The 26,211-nt window shown below is 43.7% G+C and overlaps 2 protein-coding genes across 6 annotated transcripts in view; one reads left to right on the top strand and one right to left on the bottom strand.

The window, feature by feature from the left end:
• PTPN14 (protein tyrosine phosphatase non-receptor type 14) overlaps positions 1 to 4,288 on the top strand; it is a 167,511-nt gene extending 163,223 nt beyond the window's left edge. For all 4 annotated transcript variants that reach the window (XM_027082974.1, XM_027082973.1, XM_027082976.1 and 1 more), the window contains one exon: positions 1,588 to 4,288. In XM_027082974.1, the coding sequence (XP_026938775.1) occupies positions 1,588 to 1,716 (129 nt within the window). In that variant the 3' untranslated portion in view covers positions 1,717 to 4,288. The remainder of the gene's footprint in view (positions 1 to 1,587) is intronic.
• A 16,589-nt stretch (positions 4,289 to 20,877) lies between these two features.
• The window catches only part of SMYD2 (SET and MYND domain containing 2), a 50,681-nt gene continuing 45,347 nt past the window's right edge, over positions 20,878 to 26,211 (bottom strand). For both annotated transcript variants that reach the window (XM_027082971.1, XM_027082972.1), the window contains 3 exons: positions 25,330 to 25,504; positions 23,256 to 23,364; positions 20,878 to 21,300 (listed from right to left, as the gene is read on the bottom strand). In XM_027082971.1, coding sequence (XP_026938772.1) covers positions 21,220 to 21,300; positions 23,256 to 23,364; positions 25,330 to 25,504 — 365 coding nt within the window. In that variant the 3' untranslated portion in view covers positions 20,878 to 21,219. The remainder of the gene's footprint in view (positions 21,301 to 23,255; positions 23,365 to 25,329; positions 25,505 to 26,211) is intronic.

The following is a 26,211-nucleotide window of genomic DNA, read 5'->3' as shown; positions in this document are numbered from 1 at the left end:
TTGTGATGATGACGAGAATGAAAATACTATAATAACCACAGCTAACGTGTATGTAGTGTTTACCATGTGCCAACACTATTTCAAGAGCCTTACAGCTCGTAGCCTTCACAGTGACCCTACGAGAGAGGTTCTGTTAGTACCCTCATCTAACAAAGAGAAACTGAGGCACAAGGAGATGAACTCTTAGCTTCTGTGTGACCCTGCCTCTCTTGTCAAAGCCTTTGATGGGTATGAGGTAGGAGCAGCCTTATTCTATCCTTATATTCAGTGCCCAACACAGAGTAATGCTTATCATGCATTATGTTACGTTCATCATTAGGTGCTCTGTGTTGTGTATCATGATGTCAGTCACTCTGGAGTAGAGTTTAGGCACAGACCCACTAGTTACCATCAGAAGCTTATGGTCTAGGCTCTGTATTTTGACTAATAGTTTAAGGATTCACATGCCTTTTTCTCTTTGCGTATTACCAGGGACTTGTCCCTTTTAAATCTGTGGTGTGCATTACTTAACTAGTTTTGGAGAAGCGTGACTAAACAGGATGGCATGCATGGTACTGTAGCTACACAAAGTTTGGAAATAGCTGAACTGACTTGAAAGTAAAGTAAGAAAAGACATACAGCTGAGTTCTTATTATTTTATTTCTGATGCTTGCTCAGTCCGTGCTGAGTTCGTGGGTGTGGTCGTTTGCCTGGGTTAAGGGCTCCCAGAGCAGGGGGAAGTATACCAAGGCCATGATGGTACGTTGACTCCATGGTGCTTCTGCCTTGGCTGGTCCAGGAGGATGAAAGTGACACAAGTGAGGGGACACCGTGGCACCGATGATCCGCCGTATTAATTCCTTTCCATTGGAGATCTTCAAAGAATTTACACATTGGCAATCTCATTTAATACTCAAGATATCGTTAGTTAAAGACTTTCACTCCAAACATGCGTGACTGGTGCCCAGAGATTGTGCTTTGACGTTTTAAAGGTTTACACGTAAATTATCTCACTTGGTTATGCCTGCGGTCCTGTGGGGTAGCAGGATGGGCATGAGTGTTCTTATTTCATTAATATTAATGAGACAGTGAGTAGTCTTTATTAAGAGCCTACTATGTGCCAGACACTGTGTTAAATGCTTTACATGTATTTCTTCATCTGACCCTCTGAGGAGGGTACTGTTTATCACCCTGTGTTACTGCCGAGGAAATGTCACTAACTTGGCCAAGGCCACACTGCCATTGGAGGAAAGCATCATTATCCTTATTTTACAGATGAAGAAGCGAAGACCCAGAAAGGGCTTAAATCCTACCATTGGGTCATGGTAGGGTTAAGAGTACCAATCGGGTTTAACTCCAGCCTCTGTGTTTTCTCTAGTGGACTGGTCTGTAGTTAAAATATCACACCCGTGGTACATGACGACCAGCTTCTCCAGTTACTGTTAGGGTCTTTGACTGGGATAACCTAGAGGGGGCTGTCTTTGGCTTTCTCCTCTACCTGCACAGGGGCAGCAAGTGAATGCTTCCTGGATGAGGGAATGAGGAAGGAACCAAGGGAAGCCCCCCCCGCCCCGCCCCATCTCAGGATCTTCTTCTCTTTTCTTGCAGAAGGTGGAAGTGCCCATGATGCTGAGGCTCCTCAGGGAGCAGAGGATGTTTATGATCCAGACCATCGCTCAGTACAAGTTTGTCTACCAGGTCCTCATCCAGTTCCTCCAAAACTCCAGACTCATTTAACCCCCGGCTTCAGCTCCTGGAAGAGGCGGCCAGCCCCACCGTACAGATGGGGACACACCTCCAGACAACATCTGCTCCCCCGGCAGGGCGCGGATGGCCGGAGCAGGCAGGTCACGGGCTCCCTGAAGACGGGAGCGCCAAGATCGTTCACACACGTCATGTATTATTTTATAGGAGATAATTTATTTTTTCCCCCTTTGGAATAACTTTTGTGAATCATCGTAATGCAGTTTTCACAATAATATAGTACTTTTCCTCTGAACCACATTTTGACTGATCTGCATTGTAATAGGTCAGTAGGGAGGGTTGCCTGGTGGATTATTTGGGGGACAGAGGCATAAGGGAACACATCTCTAGTGAAGTTGCAGCCAGATTTGTAACCAGCCCTGACATTTGTCAGCCTCATTGCTCACGTCCACATCAAAGATGGCAAGAAAATGAGTTCATCCTAAAATATAAAAGATAAGGGCTAAGGCCCTTTCCTGAAGGAGAAGAACAACACTCTTTTCTTATATTTGGGGGCTCCTGCGGCTTGATGGGCAGTTCCTTCCCTTTCCCCTTTTTGCCCTCTCCCTCAGTAGTCTCTTTTTTCCTCCCAGGCTTGAGTTAAAGACAGGACCAGCTAGAGGAAATGCTCCCTTTCCAATGCAGTGATTGCCATGGCCCGGGAAGAACGAGGACTCTGTATCTTTCTCAACCACTCCTTATTCTGGGCTCTGGAGCCTGTTCCCCTGCTGGAGACTGCACCCTTGATATTTGCTGCTTCTCCCTGTTGGCTCAGTGGACCCTAGTCCGGTGGCCTCCGAGGCCCTGGGCCAGGCCGTCTGTGCAGCTAGGCTTCTTGCCTGATTGAGAGAAGATAACAAACCAGTGTGGAAGAGAGAGGAGACATGCAGGCCCTTGACATTGTTTCTTATTTAAATATGAAGCGTGTGCTGACGGGGATCTGAAGGTCAAGGTGCTGGGTGCCATGGAAAGGTTATAAAGGAAGCGGTTGGGAAAGCTGAGGTATGGGGGCTCTTTGGCACTCAGGTGGCAGGGGCCCTGCCAGGAGCCACCCCAAGTGTTATCCCTGCTGTGCTGCTAAGCATCTCCAGCCTTTGGCCTGCAGGAGCAGAACTAAGCCCACCCAGGACCTTGCAGTCCAAAGCTTGGCCCACCTGCTGAAAGACGGTGAGATTTGTGCTGCTTTCCTTTTCTCCATACAGCCCACTCTGGTCAGTTGTGGTATTAACCCTGCCCTCAGTTCGTCTCCTCTGGGCCTTCATTGGCCACTGTCCTTCTGAATTTTGTAGGTTAGTACATAATAAATCATGTTCTGCACAGTTTCCCTCCTGCTGACTTCTGGGGAATTTTCCCCTCTACTGTCTAGTTTTTCTTGATGCAACTTTTAATTGTGGCTTTGTTCTTAAAATTGACTTTTGCGGGTGTTCCATGATGCCTTCTTCCACTGCTCCCTTTTTTTTTTTTTTTTTTCCTCCCTCCTGAGGTGCAAATTATAAAGAAAGAAAGGCATCCAGTCGACCAGAAAGAGTGTGCCTTTGTGGCTTCCGGTCACCACAACAGGCGGGTGCGGAAGCAGATTCCTGATGAACTACTTTGGAGTATGAATTAACTTGGTTTCACATCTGGCCAGGTGTTAGAGTGGTGGTTCTCTGTATTTGGACTCAGTATCTGGCGATGGAGGGCCTCCTACCTTCTCTTCCAAGGTCTAAAGAATCAGTCAAGGAGTAGAACTTCAGCTGAGCGCCATAGATTCTGGAATTTTGCTGCGTGATCTGAAAAAGAAAACCACTAGTATGACGTGTATTTTCAGTGGATCACAGCTCGTAACCCTCACTAGGAGACGCTCAGAAATTGGATCATCGGCGAGCAAAGAGGTATTGTTTCCATTTCCTTAGGGACTTTCCATCCTTGGGATATTCTGCTGTTAGGGGTGTTTTAACAGTTGCTCTGCCGTTACTGGTTTATTGTTTGAGGAACCACATCGGTATTTCTCTTTGTCTCTCAGGCCCCAGTGTGGGGCGTTAAAATGGCTCGTGTGGGCAGCGTGTAGATCTGCTGTCTCTGAGCTCATCACTCACGGCACTCCTTTCAACTCATCCACTGTTGCCACTTGGTGCTCTGGGAATATTCATGAACGCACAAAATGCAAAGAAGTAGGTTCAGTATCCAATTTCCTAGCCAAAGGTTGTATTGAAACTCAAAGGAAAACATTTAAAAGTGATTCCCCATATTTTGTTTTTAAAAACAAATGCTTTTCGCCCTTGAGCCCATTTTGCCTTCCTTTTCACGTCTCCAGTAAATGCCAACCTATCTCCTGTTAAATTAGCAGCAGCCATTTGAAGTCCTTTCAGTGGCATCTGCATAATAATTGCCCAGAGATGCTTTATATCTGGGAAGCAAGCCAAGGAATAAACCTTGAAGCAAAGTGTATTAAATTAGTTATCTAGTTAGAGCTTTTGGAGTGAGTTCCTGACGATGTATCAAGTCTGAAGCTGGAGCTATCGGGGTCTGTTGCTGCAGTTTCGACTTGAAGGGAGAAAATTAAAAATGGAGGGGAAAAAAAAAAGATACCATCTTACAACAAAGCCATCCAACACTTTCAGGCCTCTGGTTTTGAAGTTTTTCCAGTTGAAATGTTTTGTTTCTTTCATCCACTCCCATTTGGATATATTGACCCAGTGTTCATCCTTGTTTACCGTGGTGCCTGAACCAGTGGGGCTGAGTTTGACGTCTTCATCCTTGAGCTGAGCTAAGCCTGTTTGAAAAGCCGAACCGTACCCTGTTGTGCTTTACTGGGTTCCTTGGGCTTTAAGCGGACACCACCTTGGTCTCATTTACATTTACACACCACTTTCCCTGGATAGGAAGTAAAGGAGGATCTGGCGGCTTTAGGCAGGGATGTCAAACGTGGAATATTCTGAGTAATAAACTTCCGAGAACCCTAAATAGAGAGAATTTTACTTCTATAACTTTTGTGCTCCTAGATTGAGAAGAGGAACTATTTTTGGACTGTAATTAGTCAGTTATTGTTTGCCTCCGAGTCCCGTGGCCATCTCTGGCCCCTTCCCCCCATCGGCCTGGAGAGAGGGTCTTGGTGGGCTCCGCTGGGTGACATCCTGTGGGACTTGCCCACTGGCTTGCCCAGGACTCACTTGACCTTTATCCTGCCTACACTCAGCTTTTGTGGTTCTGTTATAAACACCAGTGGGTACCGTAAGTCAGCACTTTTATCCAACTGCCCACCTTTCTTATCTTTTCCAGCTTAATATAGGTTGACTCATATGAAATTTCCAATATTTGGACCATGTTTTACTTACAATAACAGAAAATTCACATGGATCAACCTAACACTTACAGTTTGTTTCTCCTCCCCGATTAGTATGGATCCCAGCGCACCATAGGTCATTTCTCAAGTGCTGATGAACACGAAAGCATGTACAGTGGGCGGCTTGGTTCTTTCTGTGAACTCACTGCCTTGCTACGGCAACCCTTGCCTCACTTGAGTGGGCCATCCCTGGGGCTTGGAGTCACTCTTTGCAGAGAGCACTTTGGATTCTCATAGGCAGGGTTGGCCATCACGCACGTGACTATGGGGTTTTCAGCTGCCATCCTTTCTTGATATACAGTCTGTATTAGCTGACCTCAGCCCAGTGGTTATGGAACACAACATGTGGGCCCGAGGTGTCCAGAGTCACAAAGCAGAATGTGCTTTTGAATCTCTCTTCCCCACTTCCAGTGGTGCGTGGGATGGAGAAAGTGGGTATGGTTATTGATTTTCTTTGGGGGCGGGTAGATCTGTCAATCGCTTGAGGTCAGGGGGTGGGCAAATGCAGGGACCTTCTAAGATGTGTGCCAGGGAGCTTAGACTCAAGGGTTGGGGATTGAGTTTGAGCCATATTAGTGTTAATCTACCCTTCCTTCCTCCTTCGTGTCGGGAGTAACTGTCAGGATCCCAGAGTAAGAAATTTCCAGAAGCACCAATTACTGTTGGGCTCTTAAGGTGGCTCTTTGTGGGAATAGTTTCCTCTTGTTTTACCAAAGATACTTCTGCAACTGTGTTTTATTTTATTGCCTATGGATTTTATCAGACACTCATCATGCTCTCACTTAGTGCTTTCTTTTCGTGAGCAAGGTAACAGCTCATCTAGCACTGATTCCAAATGGAGAAATCTGGGGTTTTCATGGAGACTGCAAAAATTTTCCATTGGTCTAGAGCTTTACGGGTGACAGATTAGTTGGCCCTATAGGGTTGAAATAATCCTACTCGGCCCTATAGGGTGGACATCTCTAGCATATTAAATTATGTTTGACACTTCCCGTGAACTCTGAGCAAGTTAAGCACAATGGTTCTTGTCTTTGCCTCAGCTTCTAAGACATTTGGGGCAAAAGACCTTACTGGTGCATCCATTGAAAGTAACAGCAACATGCCTGGGAGAAATGGGCAGGTATATCCAATCAAATTCTGCCAACTCATATGTGTTGCCCCCAAAATTGCTGTTCTTCATGGGGTCCTGAGGAACTTGATGGCCTACTCGCCTGACACTCAACCTTTATCCTGCCTGCTCTCAGCTTTTGCATTTCTGTTAGAAACTCAGATGCATTGTTTTTATCCAGCTTACTACCTTACTTATTTTTTTCCAGCTTAAAACAGCTGTGTCTTCTTCCTCAAGGCCAAACTAAAAGGTTCTCTATTAAAATGTCCATGAGCCTGGCACTGAATATCTGGCATCAGTCGATTTCACAGGACTGCATAATTTATTGTTGCTCGGTGCAGTGAAAAGGAGGATGTGCATCAGTTCCTACCGTTTGGAACTTTGATCAGCCCTCTCATTTAAAAACTAAATTCAAGGAACTTCTCGTTTTAAGACAGGAGGGCAAAAGCTGATGGGCAGCCTTGAACATGAGAACGCATCTATCTAGAAAGTCACTGTTCCTTCTGCCACGCTTTGGGCCATCAAGATCATTCTTTCCAAAAAATGCCATAAGCTTGCCCAGAGAAGAGCTATAAATGGGAAGAGAAAGAGGAAGGCTTGGAGTTTCTATCAAAAAGTTCCTGATTCACAAACAATTTTCTGAACTCGGTGATGTCTCTCCTACTCCCTCCCTTTCTATAAGGCCAGAGGGATGGAGATGAGGTGGTGATCCTGGGAAAGACCGTGCTGTAGTGGGGAGATCTGTTTCACCCTCACACAGTTTTTGCTTTTTTTTTAAATTATTTTATTTTTGGCTGCGTTGGGTCTTCATTGCTGCGTGCGGGCTTTCTCTAGTTGCGGCGAGCTGGGGCTACTGTTCGTTGCGTACACAGGTTTCTCATCGTGGTGGCCTCTCTTGCTGCGGAGCACGGGCTCTAGGTGCACGGGCTTCAGTAGTTGTGGCTCGCGGGCTCTAGAGCGCAGGCTCAGTAGTTGTGGTGCACGGGCTTAGTTGGCTCCACGGCATGTGGGATCTTCCCGGACCAGGGCTCGAACCCATGTCCCCTGCATTGGCAGGCGGACTCTCAACCACGGCACCACCAGGGAAGTCCGTACCCTCGCTCGTAGTTTTAAATCATGTCCTCACTGTTGCAGTGGAGCTTGACGAATGTTCTCGATTCTGATGCCTGCCTAGGTCTGCTGCTCAGAAAGACCACTTCCCCTCGCTTGCTGGTGGCCCTCCCTTTCCTTGCAACCTTATTAGCAGAAGATTTGCTCGACCACACAGCTCTGGAGTTAGCTATCACAGCTCCTGTGCATCTTTTTTTTTTTTTTTTTTCGCGGTATGCGGGCCTCTCACTGTTGTGGCCTCTCCCGTTGCGGAGCACAGCTCTGGACACACAGGCTCAGCGGCCACGGCTCACGGGCCCAGCCGCTCCGCGGCATGTGGGATCTTCCCGGACCGGGGCACGAACCTGCGTCCCCTGCATCGGCAGGCGGACTCTCAACCACTGCGCCACCAGGGAAGCCCCTCCTGTGCATGTTGATTGCGCCTCTCCTCCGGCCCGGGGGGGCTGCAGAGCGGATTCCCCTTCCCAGCACATCGTGTTTCTAATCAGGGCATAAAAAGCAGGTAAGACGTCAATATATCAGTAGTGACGGCAGTTCGTTGGCTCACTTGAGGGCACAGGTGGGACTACTTTGTGATGTCACCCTCTTCCAAGAGCACCCAATTCACTTAGGGCTACGCCGGCCTTGTTTTTCCTTTGCTTTATGGATCAGCTCTCGACGGCACACCTTTTCTTTCCTTTCCCTACCCTTTTAGCAACTCCTACAGAGCAGCTGAATCTAGTCATAGGTAATCACTCTCTTCAGTCTCTCCAAATTATGTAATTCGGAAATCTGATTTTAATCCTGAAAAGCCTATGTAGTTTCAAAAAGTAAAATTTGGCATTTATGTAGTTTCAAGGAATGAAATCTGGCAAAGGGAAATAACCATAATGAAAATAGCTAGGTGCTGTCGGCAGCCAGGAAGCTGTCTTTACCCCCTTTCTCCCCTTGGCGACGGGCACTGGCAGTACTAGAAGGAGTGGAAGATAAGCTGGATCGATGGTCAGTCCTGTTTAGGACAAAGGTTGCACCACTCCCTCAGGCTTCTTTTGAGGCGAGCTGACATGGAGCCACAGCGGCTGCATTTGGCATCGTGACACATGTAGTCGGATTAATTTGTTTCTAGCCTTCTCCTGCTGACTCTGTTCCCTTCACCGTCACCTCTACGCAGCCTGGCCAGTCTGGTGAAATGGGTGAAGCTCTGGGCTCCACAGGGACATTTCTACGTTGCCTTGTGATCCGTTCTCCACTGTCTAGGGAAGGGCAGGACACGCTCTTCATCCAGTCTGCAATGTGTCCTATTTTTTTCTTCCTCACCTCCACCTCCTCCTTCAGGGAAACACAGAGGCTGCCTCACCTGACAGAGGTTTTGGGAAAAAGCTAAAAACGTTAGATTGGGGTCTTTTTGGGCCTTAGGGTGGAACTAGTTTGCTAACATCTCAGGAACCCTGCTCTGCATTGAGCTCAGCTGGCTCTCAGAGCAGAGGTGCTTGGCGTTCTCAGCATTTCTCAGGGGCCTCCCACCTCCCTGAACTGTATGTAGTGTTAGCTAATAAACACCTTCAGCTTAGAACTGAGAGCTGTCCTTCAGAGCCATTTTTCCCCCCAACTTGGAATACCGTAAAATGTGATTGCAACTTCCTTTGACTGAACTTTCTTGCCAGTTTGAAATCTTAAAAATCTGTTACCCTTATCCTTTCAAAAGTAAGGTTACTCTTCATCAGAGATGCTTTCCTGTGTACGTCCTTTGTTCCTTCAATAGTCAGCTAACTTGCTTGAGGATGTGTAAATGGGGAAAAAAGGTTTACATATGCAGATGACTATTAGATAACCTTAAGTAATTTGTGTTACATCAAGTAACATGCTGATCTATTTCGTTTCACTGGACTATTGTTGTGAGACTTAATTCAGTATTTTGATGCTTTCCTTGGTCTGTGTTTTATAAAATGTTGTGAATTGTTTTATCATTCAAACCAATTGACATTTAATAGGTCTCATTTCGAACCTACAGACAAGTCCCTAATGTAGAAACCAGTTTGTTCTTAAGGGTTTTAGGTCAGCCCACAGAAGCCTTCTGCCGTCCAACACGGCTGAATAGCAGGGCGGTGTCAGCCAGATCTGGCTGGCATGGGCTGACCTAGACATTTAACCACCTATCGTATTGTTGCTGTGAGAAATGCATTCCAGATAGGGGCTTGGGATCCTGATAACACATTCTTCTCCCCGTGGTGGGCACTTGCTACCTTGCAAGATGGAGGTCCAGTCTCTTCACTGCAAACTAATTGTAAGGGGAGAGAGGGAGTGAGACATTTATAGGACGTTCCCTGAGTTGGGGAGTGATTAATATTCACATGTCAACTTCACTTCGGTGTAGACTCCCTCTCAATTTAATAATATTAAAAGCCTTAAATAAAATTATGCATGCTCTTCTATGTGCTTTTTTATATCAGTAAATAAGCTTATGCTTGCCAGTTTTATACACAATTAAGAGGTGTATGAAACTGACTTTTGACAGTATTTTTGCACTGTTTCCTCTCTGTTTTTATAAAGTCTTTAGCTATTGGTCCTAGTTGTGTATTGTTTATGTTCTCACTGCCCTTGTTATTAAAATGTTTCATATGTGCCTTTACAAATGTGAGATCTTTATTCTAACCTTTTTTTGTAAAAGATATCTATTGACTTCCAAATGCAATAAACTTTTTTTTTTTTTCCAGAGAAAACAGCTGAATCTTTTCTGTCCTATGTATGTTTGCATTAATTGAAAGCATCTTCTCCCTCAGGATTATTTTCATAGGCCAACGTATCTGGGAAAACCTGCCTTTTCACTTCTTTAAAGCCCATTTATTTCTACCCACTTTTCATTCCTGGATAATTGGATCACACTGAAGAATCAGTTTGAAATTTCCAAAAGTCATCATTGTTTGTTAGGAAAAAGCTGAAAGGGGTGATTGTTGGTTAGGTAAATGGAGTGAAGAACCTAGAATTGGAGCTTACTCACAGCTGCAGTGACAACCCGTATTAAGTGCCAAGTCCCCCCACAGCTGTCATTCATTCAGAGCCCAAACTGCTGGCCCAGAAGAGCCAAGCTGCAGGCTGCTACAGAAGACCCAAATCGTTGCTTTTGTCTTTCAACTTTATCAACAGCACAGCTCATCTCCAGGTTTAAAGGTGGCTGCCCTGCCCCATCTTTTCAGCCACTCAACTGCCACAGACACACATGGTGAACCCCGGGTGATGAGGGTGGATACTTTATGTCCCTTTGATGAGTAGCAGGGCACTATGACCACTTCAGCGAGGAACCCACTTTCAGTCCTATCACTGTACAAGGAGTCATTCACCTACAGAGGTCCCGGCTTGTTTCACATCATGAAAATCAGGATACTGTAAACCACACTGGGGTGAAAGGAGATGGCAAGCAAATTTCACTAAACACATAGATTGTGCTGTACATAAGTTGACTGTGGCAACAAAACAATGATTGATAGTTTTTAAAAGAAAAACTACATCAAGTTTGGGAAAAAAAAAAGATGATAGGAGAGCCCAGCAAGATGGCGAAGTCGAAAGACTCTGAGCTTACCTCCTCTCACAAGCACAGCAAAATCACAAGTATCTGCAGAACAACCATTGATGAACAAGATCAGAACATATCAGAAAAGATCTTCTACAACTAAAGACATAAATAAGGAACCACAATGTGAAGGACAGGAGGGGCAGACTCGCGATATCATCGAGTCCGATACTCGCCCCAGGTGGGGTGACCCACAAATTGGAGAATAATTATACTGCAGAGGTTCTCCCACAGGAGTGAGGGGTCTGAGCCCCACATCAGGCTCCCCAGCCCAGGGGTCCTGCATTGGGAAGATGAGCCCCCAGAGCATTTGGCTTTGAAGGCCGGTGGGGCTTAATTTCTGGAGGCCCACAGGACTGGGGGAAATAGTGACTTCACTTTTAAAGGGCACACACAAAATCTCTCGCACATTGGGACCCAGGGCAAAAGCAGTCATTTGATAAGAGCCTGGGTCAAACCTACCTGCTGGTCTTGGAGAGTCTCCTGGAGAGGCAGGGGTGGCTGTGGCTCACCCTTGGGACATAAGACACTGGTGGCGGCCACAGCGAGGTGTATTCTACTGTGTGGACACTGGGGCTCGTACCATCATGGTATCCTACATCTAGCTCATTAGTGCCAACACCTGGCCCCAGCCAACAGCCTGTAGGTGCCAGTGCTGGGATGCTTCAGGCCAAACAACTAACTGGGCAGGGACACAGCCCTATCCATCAGTAGAGAGGCTGCCTAAAAGCTTCCTGAGGCCACAGCTACCTCTAGACATGCCTTTAGATAGGGCCCTGCCCACCAGAGGGGAAGGACCCAGCTCCACCCACCAGTGGACAGGCACCAGCCCTGCCTAGCCTGTAGACCGGCCCTGTGCTAACCTCTAAACCAGCCTAACCCACCAGAGGGCAGACACCAGACATAAGAAAACCACAATCCTGCAGCCTGCAGACCAAGCCTGCCCCAAAGAGACCAGACCCTACCCTGGGACCAGCTGGGCCCTGGCACTACCCACTAGCAGGGCAACACAAGCTTTGGGACACCCCAGACCCCACACCTAACTGTGTCAGTAACTGGCCTCTACCTCTGCCCCACCCACCCCAAACAGCAAGCTGACACCAGCTCTAGGATCCCTGGGCCCTGCAGCCGAACTCCAGGACCCAGCCCTGCCTGCCAGTCGTCCAGCACTAAATCCAGGACATGGCTTCACCCACCAGTGGGCAGGCAACAGCCCTGGAGTCTTCTGGATCCTGACTCCGCCTACCAGTGTACCAGCACTAGCCTGGGCTGCCTCACAAGCAAGCCCCGCTAACCAGCAGCCAGCAGCATCTGCACAAGGCGGGGCCTGGCAACCAGCCGGGCTAGGGACCAACCAAGCCTACCAGACCATCCACGTAGCCAGCCCGCCCCAACAGAAGGACCCACGCAGCCCTCTTAGGGGGAACCCCTAGAGTATATAGCTTGGGTGACAAGAGGGGAGTGTGCTTCTGGGACACACAGGACATCTGCTACAGAGGGCCACTTCTCCAAGGTCAAGAAACGTCACTGATCTACCACATACGTAAAAATACACGTAGCAACTTAGACAAAATGTGTTGGGAGAGGAACACGTTCTAGACAAAAAAACCAGATAAAAACGCCGGAAGAAGAACTAAGTGAGATGGAGATAGGCAATCTACCAGAGAAAGAGGTCAGAGTAATGGTCATAAAGATGCTCAAAGAACTCAGGAGGAGAACGGATGCACAGAGCAAGCAGTTCCAAGTGTTTAACAAAGAATTAGAAAATATGAAGAATAACCAGAGACGAAGAATACAATAAATGAAAAACACACTAGAAGAAATCAATAGTAGACTACACGATACAGAGGAACAGATCAGTGAGTTGGAAGACAGAGTAGTGGACATCATTGCCGCTGAACAGAAAAAAAAATAATGAAGAGAAATGACATTTTAAGAGACCTCTGGGACAACATCAAGCACACTAATGTTCACATTATAGGGGAATGTCCCAGAAGAAGAGAGAAAGGGCCCAAGAAAATATGTGAAGAGATAACAGCTGGAAACTTCCCTAACCTGGTAAAGGAAACAGTCACCCAAGTCCAGGAAGTGCAGTGAGTCCCATACAGGATTAACCCAAAGAGGAACACACACACCAAGACACACTATAATCAAAATGACAGAAATTAAAGATAAAGACAGAATATTAAAAGCAGCAAGGGAAATAACAAATAACACAGAAGGGAATCTCCATAAGGTTATCAGCTGATTTTTCAGCAGAAACTCTGCAGGCCAGAAGGGAGTGGCACAAGATATTTTAAATGGTGAAAGGGAAAAACCTTCAACCAAGAATATGCAGCCAGGCTCTCCTTCAGATCTGACGGAGAGATCAAAAGCTTTATAGACAAGAAAAAGCTAAGAGAGTTCAGCACCACCAAATCACTTTTACAACAAATGTTAAAGGAACTTCTCTAGGTTAAAAAGGAAAGGCCACAACTAGAAACAAGAAAATTACGAAATGAAAAAGCTCACCGGTAAAGGCAAACATACAGTAAAAGTAGGAAATCACCCACACAGAAAGCTAGTGGGGAAGTTAAAAGACAAAAGTTGTGAAATCATCTAGATCCACAATAAGCAGTTAAGGGATACACGAACAATTAGATAAAAAATATGATATCAAAAACAGTAATTGTGAGGGGAGGAGAGTATATATATATATACTGCTAGATAAAAACCTCATTGTAACCACAAACCAAAATTCTATAATAGATACACACAAAAATGAATACAAACGTAACACTAAAGACAGTCATCAAATCACAAGAGAACAAAAGAAGAAAAAAAAAAGACCTGCAAAAACAAATTCAAAACAATTAACAAAATGGCCAATAAGAACATATATATTGATAATTACCTTAAATGTAAACAGACTAAATGCTCCAACCAAAAGACACAGAGTGGCTGAAAGATCCATATGTTAGCATATGCTGCCTACAAGAGGCTCACTTCAAATCTAGAGACACACACAGACTAAAAGTGAGGGGATAGAAAAAGGTATTCCATGCAAAAGAAATCGAAAGAGACCTGGAGTAGCAAACTTATTATCAGACACAATAGACTTTAAAATAAAGACTGTTAAAAGAGACAAAGAACGACACTACATAATGATCAAGGGATCGATCCAAGAAGTAGATATAACAATTGTAAATATATTGGGTTGGCCAAAATGTTCCACTGGGTTTTTCTGTAACATCTTACGGAAAAACCCAAATGAACATTTTGGCCAACCCAATACATGGACGCAACACAGGAGCACCTAAAATACAGAAGGCAAATAATGAATGGACATAAAACGAGAAATCAACAGTAACACAATAATAGAAAGGGATTTTTAACACCCCACTTATATCAATGGACAGATCATCCAGACAGAAAATCAACAAGGAAACACAAACCTTAAGTAACACATCAGGGCTTCCCTGGTGGCGCAGTGGTTGAGAGTCCGCCTGCCGATGCAGGTGACACGGGTTCGTGCCCCAGTCCGGGAAGATCCCACATGCTGTGGAGCGGCTGGACCTGTGAGCTGTGGCCACTGAGCCTGCATGTCTGGAGCCTGTGCTCTGCAATGGGAGAGGCCACAACAGTGAGAGGCCCACGTACCGCAAAAAAATAAAAAATAGAAAAATAACACATTAGACCAAATGGATTAACTGGTATGTATAGAGCCCTCCATTCAAAACCAGTAGAATACACATTCTTTTCAAGTGCACATGGAACATTCCCCAGGACAGATCACATGCTAGGCCACAAAACAAGCCTCGGTATATTTAAGAAAACTGAAATCATATCAAGCTTCTTTTCTGACCCCAGTGCTATGAGACTAGAAATCAACTACAAGAAAAAAATTGAAAAAACACAAACACATGGAGGCTGAACAATATGCTACTTAAGAACTATAGGATCACTGAAGAAAAAAAGGATAACAAAAAGTACCTAGAGACAAATGAAAATGAAAACATGACGATCCAAAATCTATGGGATGCAGCAAAAGCAAAAAGCAAAAGGGAAGTTTATAGTGATACAAGTTTACCTCAGGAAACAAGAAAAATCTCAAACAACCTAACTTGATGCCTAAGCAACTAGAGATAGGAGAACAAACAAAACCCAAAATTAGTAAAAGAAAAAAAAATCATAAAGATCAAAGCAGAAATAAATTAAATACAGATGTAAAAATTAGGAAAAAATCAATGAAACAAAAAGCTCGTTCTTTGAAAAGATAAATGAAAGTGATAAACCTTTAGCCAGACTCTTCAAGAGGAGAAGGCCCAAATCAATGAAATCAGAAATGAAAAAGGAGAAGTTATAATCAACACCACAGAAATACAAAGGATCATAAGAGCCTACTATGAGCAACTACATGGCAATAAGATGGACAGCCTAGAAGAAATTGACAAATTCTTAGAATGGTACAACACCACAAGACTGAACTAGGAAGAAATAGAAAATATGAACAGACCAATTACCAGTAATGAGATTGAATCAGTAGTTTTAAAACTCCCAACAAACAGAAGTCCAGGACCAGATGGCTTCACAGGTGAATTATACCAAACATTTAGAGAAGAATTAACACCTATCCTTCTAAAACTATTCCAAAAAACAGAGGAAGGAACACTTCCAAACTCATTCTATGAGGCCAGCATCACCCAGATACCAAAACCAAAGATACCACAAAAAAGAAAATTACAGGCCAATGTCACTGATGAATATAGATGCAAAAATTCTCAACAATATATTAGCACACTGAATCCAACAATACATTAAAAAGATCATACACCATGATCAAGTGGTATTTATTGATATCTCAGGGATGCAAGGATTTTTCAATATCCATAAGTCAATCAATGTGATACACCACATTAACAAAGTGAATAAAAACCATATGATCATCTCAATAGATGCAGAAAAAGCTTTTGATAAAATTCAACATCCATTTATGATAAAAACTCTCCAGAAAGTGGGCACAGAGGGAACCTACCTCAACATAATAAAGGCTATAAATGACAAAGCCATAGCTAACATCATACTCAATGGTGAAAAACTGAAAGCATTTCCTCTAACATCAAGAACAAGACAAAGGTGCCCACTCTTGCCACTTTTATTCACATAGTTTTGAAGTCCTAGCCACAGCAATCAGAGAAGGAAAACAAATAAAAGGAATCCAAATTGGAAAAGAAAAAGTAAAACTGTCACTGTCTGCAGATGACACGATACTATACATAGAAAATCCTAAAAACACACCACCAGAAAATTACTAGAGCTCATCAATGAATTTGGGAAAGTAGCAGGATACAAAATTAATATACAGAAATCTGTTGCATTTCTATACACTAACAATGAACTAGTAAAAACAGAATTAAGGAAACAATCCCATTTACCATCACGTCAAAAATAATAAAATACCTAGGAATAAACCTACTTAAGGGGCAAAAGACCTGTACTCTGAAAAGTATGAGATGCAGATGAATGAAATTGAAGACAACAGAAACAGATGGAAAGATATACCATGTTCTTGGATTGGAAAAATCAATATTGTTAAAATGACCATACTACCCAAGGCAGTCTACAGATTCAATGCAATTCCTATCAAATTACCAATGGCATTTTTCACAGAACTAGAACAAATAATTTTTAAATTTGTATAGAAACAAAAAAGACCCCAGATTGCCAAAACAATCTTAAGAAGAACAGAGCTCAAGGAATCATGCTCCCTGACTTTAGACTATACTACAAAGCTACAGTAATCAAAACAATATGGTACTGGCACAAAAACATATAGAGATCAATGGTACATGATAGAAAGCCCAGAAATAAACCCACACACTTTTGGTCAATTAAGAGGCAAGAATATGCAATGGAGAAAGACAGTCTCTTCAATAAGTGGTGCTTGGAAAACTGGACAGCTATGTGTAAGAGATGAAACTAGGAAATTCTTTAACACCATATACAAAAATAAACTCAAAATGGATTAAAGACCTAAATGTAAGGCCAGATATTATAAAAATCCTAGAGGAAAACATAGGCAGAACACTCTTTTACATAAATCACAGCAATATTTTTTTGGATCACCTCCTAAAGGAAATAAAAACAAAAATAAACAAATGGGACCTAACTAAACTTAGAAGCTTTTTAAACAGTAAAGGCAACCACTGATAAAACGAAATGACAACCTACTGAATGGAAGAAAACATTTGCAAATGTTATGACCAATAAGGGACTAATATCCAACATATATAAACAGCTCATACAACTCCAACATCAAAAAAACAACCCTATTAAAAAATGGGCAGAAGAGCTGGCTTATTTCCCAAAGGAAATGCAGACGGCCAACAGGCACATGAAAAGATGCTCAACATTGCTAATCATCAGGGATATGCAAATCAAAACTACACTGAGATATTGCCTCACACCTGTCAGAATGGCTATTATCAAAAATAACACAAATAACAAATTCTGGCAAGGATGTGGAGAAAAAGGAACCCTCATGCACTGTTGGTAGGAATGTAAATTGCTGCATCCACTGTGGAAAACAGTATGGAGGTTTCTTAAAAAACTAAAAATAGAACTACATTCCACTCCTGGGTATATATCTGAAGAAAACAAAAACTCTAATTCGAAAAGATACATGCACCCCAACGTTCATAGCAGCATTATTTACAATTGCCAAGATATGGAAGCAACCTAAGGGTCCACCAACTAATGAATGGATAAAGAATATGTGGTACATATATACAATGGAATACTACTCAGCCATAAAAAAGAACAAAATTTTGCCATTTTCAGCAACATGGATGGACTTGGAGGGCATTAAGCTTGGTGAAATAAGTCAGACAAAAACAAATACTGTGTGAAATCACTTATATGTGGAATTTAAAAAATACAACAAACTAATGAATATAACAACAACAAAAAGCAGACTCGTAGAGAACCAACTAGTGGTTACCAGTGTGGAGAGGGAATGGGGAGGGAAATATAGGGGTAGGGGATTAAGAGGTACAAACTATTAGGTATAAAATAAGCTACAAGCATATATTGTAAAACAGGGGAAATATAGTCAACATTTTATAATAACTACAAATTGAGTAAAATCTTACTGTGAATCAGTGTATTGTATACCTATAACTTATATCATATTGTACAGCATCAACTTTAACAAAAAAAGATGATACTAGACAAAATACCAATGAACATGGAAAGAAGTCAAGTAGAATGGCAAGAGAACAGGTACATACACTAATTTGCTTTGTCATTCATGGAATGAGTAAATGGACTCAATTTCTTTGGTTGATGAACAGAAAAAGTAGTCTTACCCTATAGTTTAGACATAAAACTAACTATGAGTAGATAGTATTATTTCCAAATACTCTATTAGCAGGAAGTAAATTAAAAAAGAGAGAAAAGAAAACTCAAAAGAGCAAAAGATAAATATAAGAAAAACACACAAATATGCAATAAAATGACAAAAACAGGATCAAACACATCAATTTCATGTGATTCTACTTTTTATTATCTTTAACAATAAATAGGGAAAACTTGTCAGACTTAACAGTTAAGAAATATATAGAAGAAAAGAGCTCTTTCCTAATAGCTATAGAAAACATAAAATCTAGGAATTAAGAAGAATGTGCAGGACCTGTATAAACGTAACTAAACTACTTCAGAGGCAAAATGTAGACAAATTGATAAACTCATCACATTCTTGGATAGAAAGACTCATGAAGAGGTCAGTTCTCTGAGTACCAATGAGTTCAATGCAATTCTAATAAATATTCCAGGAGTACTTTTGCTGGGGGAGTAGGGAAAGTCCATGAGAGGACTTGGCCAAGTGATTCTAAAGTACTTTGTAGGGTTAAACATGGGAGAATGGTCAGAAAAACTCCAGAGAATGCAAAAGGATTAGCCTTAGTAGATACTAAAAGTTCTGCAGTGCAACAGTAGTTAAAAGTACTTTACTTCTATAGTAGACGGATCAATGGAATGAAACACTGCAGAAATAAACCTAAGTCTTAGGGAAATGATAATGGTATCATTTCAAATCAGCAGGGGAAAAGAAATCATTCCATAAACAATGCTGGCATAAGTGGCTAGCAATTCTGAACATTAAAAAGTTTAGAGTACTATTAGATCCCTTAACCATTAAACAATGTATTAAATAAAACGATTCCAGATAGATCATAGACAAAGTTGTATTTCTTTTCTTCATTTCAAAATGAGAAAAAAAAATCTTCCTTAGTACAAATGTCATGAAAAATAAAGTTAATGGACAACCAGGGGAAAATATTTTCAACACATGACAAAGAGCTAATATCCCAATATACACTGAGATCTTAGAAATTATTATGAACGGCATAAATAACAAAATAGGCAATGGCTGTGAATATCAACTCACAGAAGAAACACAATAATTCCTAAGTATATGAAAAAGTACCCAACTTCATTAATAAATGCATATAAACAAAATAGTTCACACATTATATTGGCAAAAAAATTTTAAACAATACAGTGTTATGAGGGTAGAGGAAAACAAATACTATAAATATTATATTCTATTGGTACCTGCTGCAGTTTTTTAAAAAGGAAATGTGGCCATACTTACTCAAATAAAGTTTCCACTATTTGATCCTGAAATTCCACTTCTAGGAATCTGTCTCCAAAAATGGTACCCCATGTCAGCAAAGTTATACGTCTAAGACTGTTCACTGTGGCGTCGTTTATAATAGCAGCAAAGTGGAAAACCCACATGTCCATAAATAAGAGAACAGCTGAATAGATTATGACATACACATTCCATGCAACATTCTGCCTCTAAAGAGAATGAAGCAAATCTGTAAATGCTGAAATGAAAAGGGTCCCTATTGTTAGGTCAGAGAAGCAGACTACAAAATATGTCAGTACCATTCTGCCTTTGTTTTTCTAAATCTGTTTATACAGATATGCTATACGGGTGTGGAAAACACTGGGGCCACATAAGCAAACTATCACAGTGGTTACCTCTGGGTGGTAGGACTGCTGAGAAAGAAGGAACAGCTCACTTTTTCATATAATTTAAATTTATTGAGAAAGTATTACCTTTACAAATTTTATAAAACCTAGACAGATGTTGGGCTAAGCTTATTTTAGGCCTAGCTACAGAGTAAATTTGCATTCTTAAAACACTAAGCTCCCCAGAGCCAGGACTATGCCTTCTTCATCTCTATGCACTTGGAGCATGTTTTGCATATAGTAGGTGTTCAGTAAACATCTTAACACACTTCACTGAACAAGAGAAGGCATTCTACCTGCTGAATCCGCTGTGTGCAGTTAACTGCGAGTGAGAGATGTGTGTGGTGTCTGTAGATGAGGAAAGAAGGATAACAGACCAGATCCACAGCTGTTTCCAAGCTGTTTGCAGACCATGAATCTGAAAGAAGCTGAGTGTAAACTCCATCAGGCTTTAATTATTACCTAATGGGGAGGTTCCTCTCTTTGGATCAGAAGAAACTCATCCAAGAAACATCCCTGCGCTGCAGTGCTCAGGGCTGTGCCCCTCTCTGCAGCAGCTGCTGAGAAACTTGCAGGTTGCTGTGGTCCAGGCTGTGGCGAAGCTGAATTCCTGCCGGCCGTGCAGGGAGAGATCAGCGTTTGCTCAAGAACATGGAGTCGGTAAGGAAAAAATGTTTCTCCTGCTCAGGCTTACCCTGAGCACAGAATCATTATGCACTGAAGGGATACCAGACACTGGACAGAAAAAAACTGAAACTGACGCATTCTCCTGCCAGGGAGGGGCACCCATATCACTCAACTGCTCTCAGCTGCTGATACCTTTCTTCCCTTCTTGCACCTTCTCAGTCTTGGGTCTTGTCGTCCTCCATGGGCACTGTATAGGCAAAGCAGCTGCAGGCTAACGAGGCTTCAGACCCCACTCCTAGGGGTGAGCGTGCCTGGGCTCCCTGCCTGATGCAGAACGGGTGCAACACCCATGCCAACACCCGGCTCCATCACCACTTCGACATCCCCCCGCCCGACCGGCAGAGGAAAACACAAACTTCATATACTATTATCTTTTTTAATTCTCTTTCATCATTCATGTTTGTTTAGAACATTACAGTAGGCATGAAGGGAAAAATAACTGCATTTTTAAATGTATATTATAATATATGAAACCATGCCATTATCTTTTAGGGAAAAAAAGCATTCAAAAATTAATTTGATATGAAGGTTCAAGATTAAGACCAACATCCAAGTAAGCCATTTGTAAGGTTAAGTGCAAGTTGTGTTTTCATTCCAATGAGTTTACAGAGATGCTGGCATGACGTGTATGATTTGAAACAGTCAAATCCTCGAAGGTTTTTGCACTTGGATTTAAATAAAAACTAAAATGTCAGCATAGTTTCAGTGGCTTTCAATTTCCTGTTTGATCTCAGAAATGTATGGATGGTCTTTGCCATGAGCTACTTCCATGATGGCAATGGCCTAGGAGAGAGAGAACAGGGGTTGAGAGCCTGAAGCCAGTCCCCTTGCCCCTCCCCCGGACTAACTTTAATTCAGGCTGGACCTCTCTGCTTGAAGGCACAGGATGCAAACTGGCTTTCAGAGCCCGTGTTAGCCTCCAGAGTCTGGCTTTTTTTTTAAAAAAGAAAAGAGGACAAGATTCTCTCACATCCAACTAGTCACCCAGTCTCTACGGCTGAGGAAAACATTCTTCAGTAGCTGAAGAAATGATAGAGAAATTGATTTAGGGACAAACCTTTTTGATTTTAGTTCATATTACTAATGTGTAAGACGTGACTAAACCGTTTTTCCCTTTCAAAAAGTGCACGCTTACATCTTTATACATATTCTTTAAAAACAGGCACAAGTTTCATGTGAGGAATCCAGAGAGCACATATTTAATAAGGTTTCTTTAAGTGCAAGAGTTTCCAGTGGTTCCATTACTTTCTAGCTGTGTAACCTTGGGCAATTTACTTAACTACTCTGTGCCCCACTGTCCTCATCTGTAAAATAGGAATAACACATACCTCTCAGAGTTGTTGATACACATAAAGTGTTTAGAATAGTGCCTGGCATATAGGAATTACATACCTACGGTAATCCATAATAATTTATTTTGCTCTTTTGTATTCAACTGTATTCTTCACAGATCAAAAAACTTAAATTATTCCCACGTCCCCCAAAGAGGGAATTTTTGATGGCCTGTGACTCTGACGGGCCTTCCTTTCTATTCTACCATTCTCTTCCTAGATCTCAAACCAACAGGAGTGCAAGCCTTCAGGAATCGCCTGGTTTAAATGTCTCTCCTTGCCCTCTGCATTCACGTCAGGACTCGTGTTCCTTCCTCAGATCTACTCTATCCTTCAGTGATCAGCAGTTAGTTACTTAACAGCACTCTGCCGTTGAGACCTAACTGGTTCATTTTTTTCCAACCTCACCAAAGCAATAAATGTCATCTTAGAAGACAACTTCCACAGTTTAAAAACAGAAAATTTTATTAACTCCCACTTCTAGGCTGGGTCAGCCCTGGCCCTTCCTTTTGGGATGTCGGACCTTACTCCATCTTTCCGTATACTGTATCGGGAAGATTTGGGGAATCTGGAGAATTAGGCATCCAGGCCTAGTCCACGGCCCCAACTTTCACAAAGATTCTCTTAACAGGTATAAACAGACTGTCCAAAGGTTACATTTTATCAACCTTTGTCTTCTACATAAATAATAATTGTCCCAAAGATTGTATTTTATCAACTGTTGAATCCTATATAAACAGCAATAAGAACCAATACTTGGGATGGTGGCTGTGCTTCTGTGAGCGGCAGGGCCTGGCCCCTGGCCCACTGGCAGGTCCTGGCACATAACCATACTCAATGAACGCTAACAATGATTATTAAGCCTATTTTAGAAACTGCAAGTGGATGATCGTCATGCTGAGGGCCTCTCCAGACCCAACTGCCTTGATTTCACGGGCATCACGAATCTATAAATCCCAAAGGGCAGAAATTTGGAGAATTCCCTCACTACGGTCTCCTGACCTATCCATGGCCTCTTTCTTATTTTTCCTTTCTTTTTATAGGTAATAGTGGACCAGAAAAGACATTTTAATAATGCCAGCCTCGTATCATGATCACATACTTACAGCACTTCCATGGCTTCCCAGGGGACAAAGGGCAAGTACCCCCTTCCCCATAGCCGTGAACCTGTAACCACAATGTGGACACCCCTTTCCCAACAGAAGGGTCAGGATGCAAACGTGCCAAAGGCTCAGTTACTTCCTACCCTGCCGCCTGCTGAATGCACCCCCTCCCACTCCTATGGCTGGAGGGCAGCCAAGGGCTAGTCTTTCTCCACGACTCCGTCAGTCACCTGAGTCCTGCAGGAAGGGAGGTGTGAGGAGTCCGGCAGGCACTGGGTCTCCTAACCTCACATCACACACATACCTTCTTCAGAGCTCTCTCCCCAGCAGCTTTGTTCTCCAGGCCCATGTACAATCTTCCCAGCTTCAGCCACATGGAGGCCACGTTGAGGGAGTACAGAGGATAGTGCTTACTGGAAGGAGAGAAGAGACAACAGGCCACCTTGTCAATGCCTGCCGAGAGCCCACAGGCCGGGTGCAGTGAGCTGTGGTCGCCCAGCTGGTGGCCACACTCTCCACGGCAGCCAGGCTCCTCCAGACCCCGGCAGGTGCTGGGGGGAGGGCATGGATGGTTCAACCCTGTCTACCCATCGTGGATGCGCTTCATTTTATGCAGTTTGTGTGTTTCTGAAAAACCACATAAAAACTATAGGGGAGATCCTATGGAAAAACATGTATAAACACAACATTGAGTCCCAGCCCCAGAGTTTTGTCTTTCAGGTGCGCGCATCGCAGGGCATTGGGAAAATTCCCTCTTTATGAGGACAACAGGCCTATCCCCTCATATTAAAAAGACAGTATACTTAAAGATACAAACATACCAGTGTCTCAGACCTCGGCTTTCTGTCACACTCTATGATATCAGTTGGTTTGGCAAAATTATAAGCTCTCTGAAGTCAGGTACACACCTCCTGCTTCTTCTAGATATTCCTTCTCTATTGCCCAGGAGAAGGCTTTGTAGACAGCAGGTATTCTCGCTGGTTTTAACTGAAGGCTGACTGATGGGGCCTGCCTAGGAAGGAGCCATTTCCCTAGGAACAGAGACCAGGAGGCAGCTGGTGTGTGTGTGTGAACACACGTGTGTGTGTTCAAGGTGTTTATTTACAGGCTGGTCTGTTCTACCTGCTCTATCCTTAAAGTCCATCCAAAAGAGACACATTCTAGCTGTATTCCTAGGCAGCGGGCAGCTCGCTGCCCAGAGAGATCCCTAGAGCCAGCAACCAAGAGAAGGCCAGGGCTGGGCCCCCCGGAAGAGCTCCCTAAGCTAACAAAGGGTCCAGCACAGCAAGCCCTGCTGGGAGAGCAACCACAAAGCCAACATTCACTCCCATTCTCTGTCTCTCTCCCTACAGATCTACAGAGGGAAGTGTACATGGCCCAGAGGACTTCCTCACCCACCTCGGGAAGAAGGACAGGCTTTGAGATTATCCCTAAAGTATCAAATTCTGTTTCCAGGAGCAGATTTTAGGAGCTGGCTTCCCCCATGGGCTCCCCCTGCTGGCTAATCAGGGCACTGTGAGGTAAGTGGAGGGCCGACTGGGCAGTGGAAATTCAGACTGGACATACACTTTACAGTCCCCAATCTTAGAACTTGAAGAAGTACTGAGTGCTTCTCAAAAGCCCTCAGGGTGCTTCTGGAACACAGAGATTTCGAGTCCAATACCCAGAGATTCTGATCCACTTGGTCTTGGAGAGGACCCTGTAAATGCATAATGTAAATGTGTTTTAACGGACGCCCCAGTGATCTGATCTAGGCCAGCCAGGCCCTGAAGTGGCTACTCAGAACCTCCTTCTGTCACCCACTTTAAGGTTTACTAACCCTCTCAACATGGAAACTTGCCCATGGTTAACATTCATTATCACTACAAGTTAAAATCCAACTTATTTTATTCAAATCTAGGGGAGGCTATTAAATAACCACAGACAACACACCAGTCCCAGAGTTTCCCCATTTGCGAAACTGATGCTGCACCCTGAAAAAAGCAAAAGAAGGGGATAGAAAACCACTAATGGATTACTAAGTGCCATTTAACTTGGAAGGCATGGGAGGGGAACGAAACAAACCGGTGGCTTTTGAATACTGGTCTGAATTAACTACTGTGGACGGAGTACCCTGGACGGGTCCTGGGAGGGATCCTGCCCCAGCACCCGCTGCATCACCTCAGTCTGCCTCCCTGGGTGCCTCTTCCGGGTGGTGGAGGGCACAGGCCGGGCCCAGCGGAAGCACCCTGTGCCTGCACCTCCAGATGTGTACAGAGGACAGGAAGCTGCTCCTGGCATGCTCCAACATGATAGCGTCAAGACAAGAGCCAAGGGACCATTCTAAATCACCCACTTCCATTCTGTGCTAAGAGGATGGGAAGCGCCACTGCAATCACCTGTAGGGCTGGATGATTTTCTGTCCGTACCGCAGGGCTCCCTCCCAGTCCTGCATGTACAAGCAGACGCCCATGGCCTGGTACATCATGTGCAGCATGTACACGTTACTGTCCTCAAACACACAGCTCATCTTCTCCTGGCTGAGCTCGCAGATCTCCAGCAGCTCACTAGGGGGTGCTCTAGAGTCAAGGAAAGGACAGGCCTGGCAGATCAGCTAGGAGGCTTCCCAAGGCCCCAGGGGCAAGGAGTTGCTATTTTGCTTGCTCCACCTCTAGCTTCACCCTCCGAAAAAGTAAATTACAGGAAGCCCGGCAAAAGTGAAAGGAGTCCTATTTTTCTGGAAGAAAAAGACTAGGAGAAACTGGAGACCTCAGCTGTTAAACATGAAGAATTTTAGCCACAGGGAACAGAGCCTCCTTTCAGCTATAAACAATATTGATTAGAATCAAAAATCTTCAATTTTCTAGTTAAATTTAAATCCTCACCCAAGCTGAGAATTTTCGCTAAAGTTCTTAAGGAAAAAGTCCCCACCATGGGAATGATCTTTTTTACACTCAGAAAAAAATGTGTCTTTCTCCAATTTCCTGTCACTGGTTTTCTTTCTTTCTTCAGTACGAATCTAATGCCTTTTCAACACCCAAGAAAATGCTATACCACAGCGGTTAAGAATATGGATTGTGGGCTCCCCTGGTGGCGCAGTGGTTGAGAGTCCACCTGCCGATGCAGGGGACACGGGTTCGTGCCCCAGTCCGGGAAGATCCCACATGCCGCGGAGCAGCTGGGCCCGTGAGCCATGGCCGCTGAGCCTGCGTGTCCTGAGCCTGTGCTCCGCAGCGGGAGAGGCCACAACAGTGAGAGGCCCGCGTACCACAAAAAAAAAA

Source organism: Aethalodelphis obliquidens, unplaced genomic scaffold, assembly GCF_003676395.1.
Source record: "Aethalodelphis obliquidens isolate GAN/ISIS:26980383/991018 unplaced genomic scaffold, ASM367639v1 scaffold48, whole genome shotgun sequence".
NCBI classification, from domain to species: Eukaryota; Metazoa; Chordata; class Mammalia; order Artiodactyla; family Delphinidae; genus Aethalodelphis; species Aethalodelphis obliquidens.
This window is presented reverse-complemented; position numbering and strand designations above follow the sequence as displayed.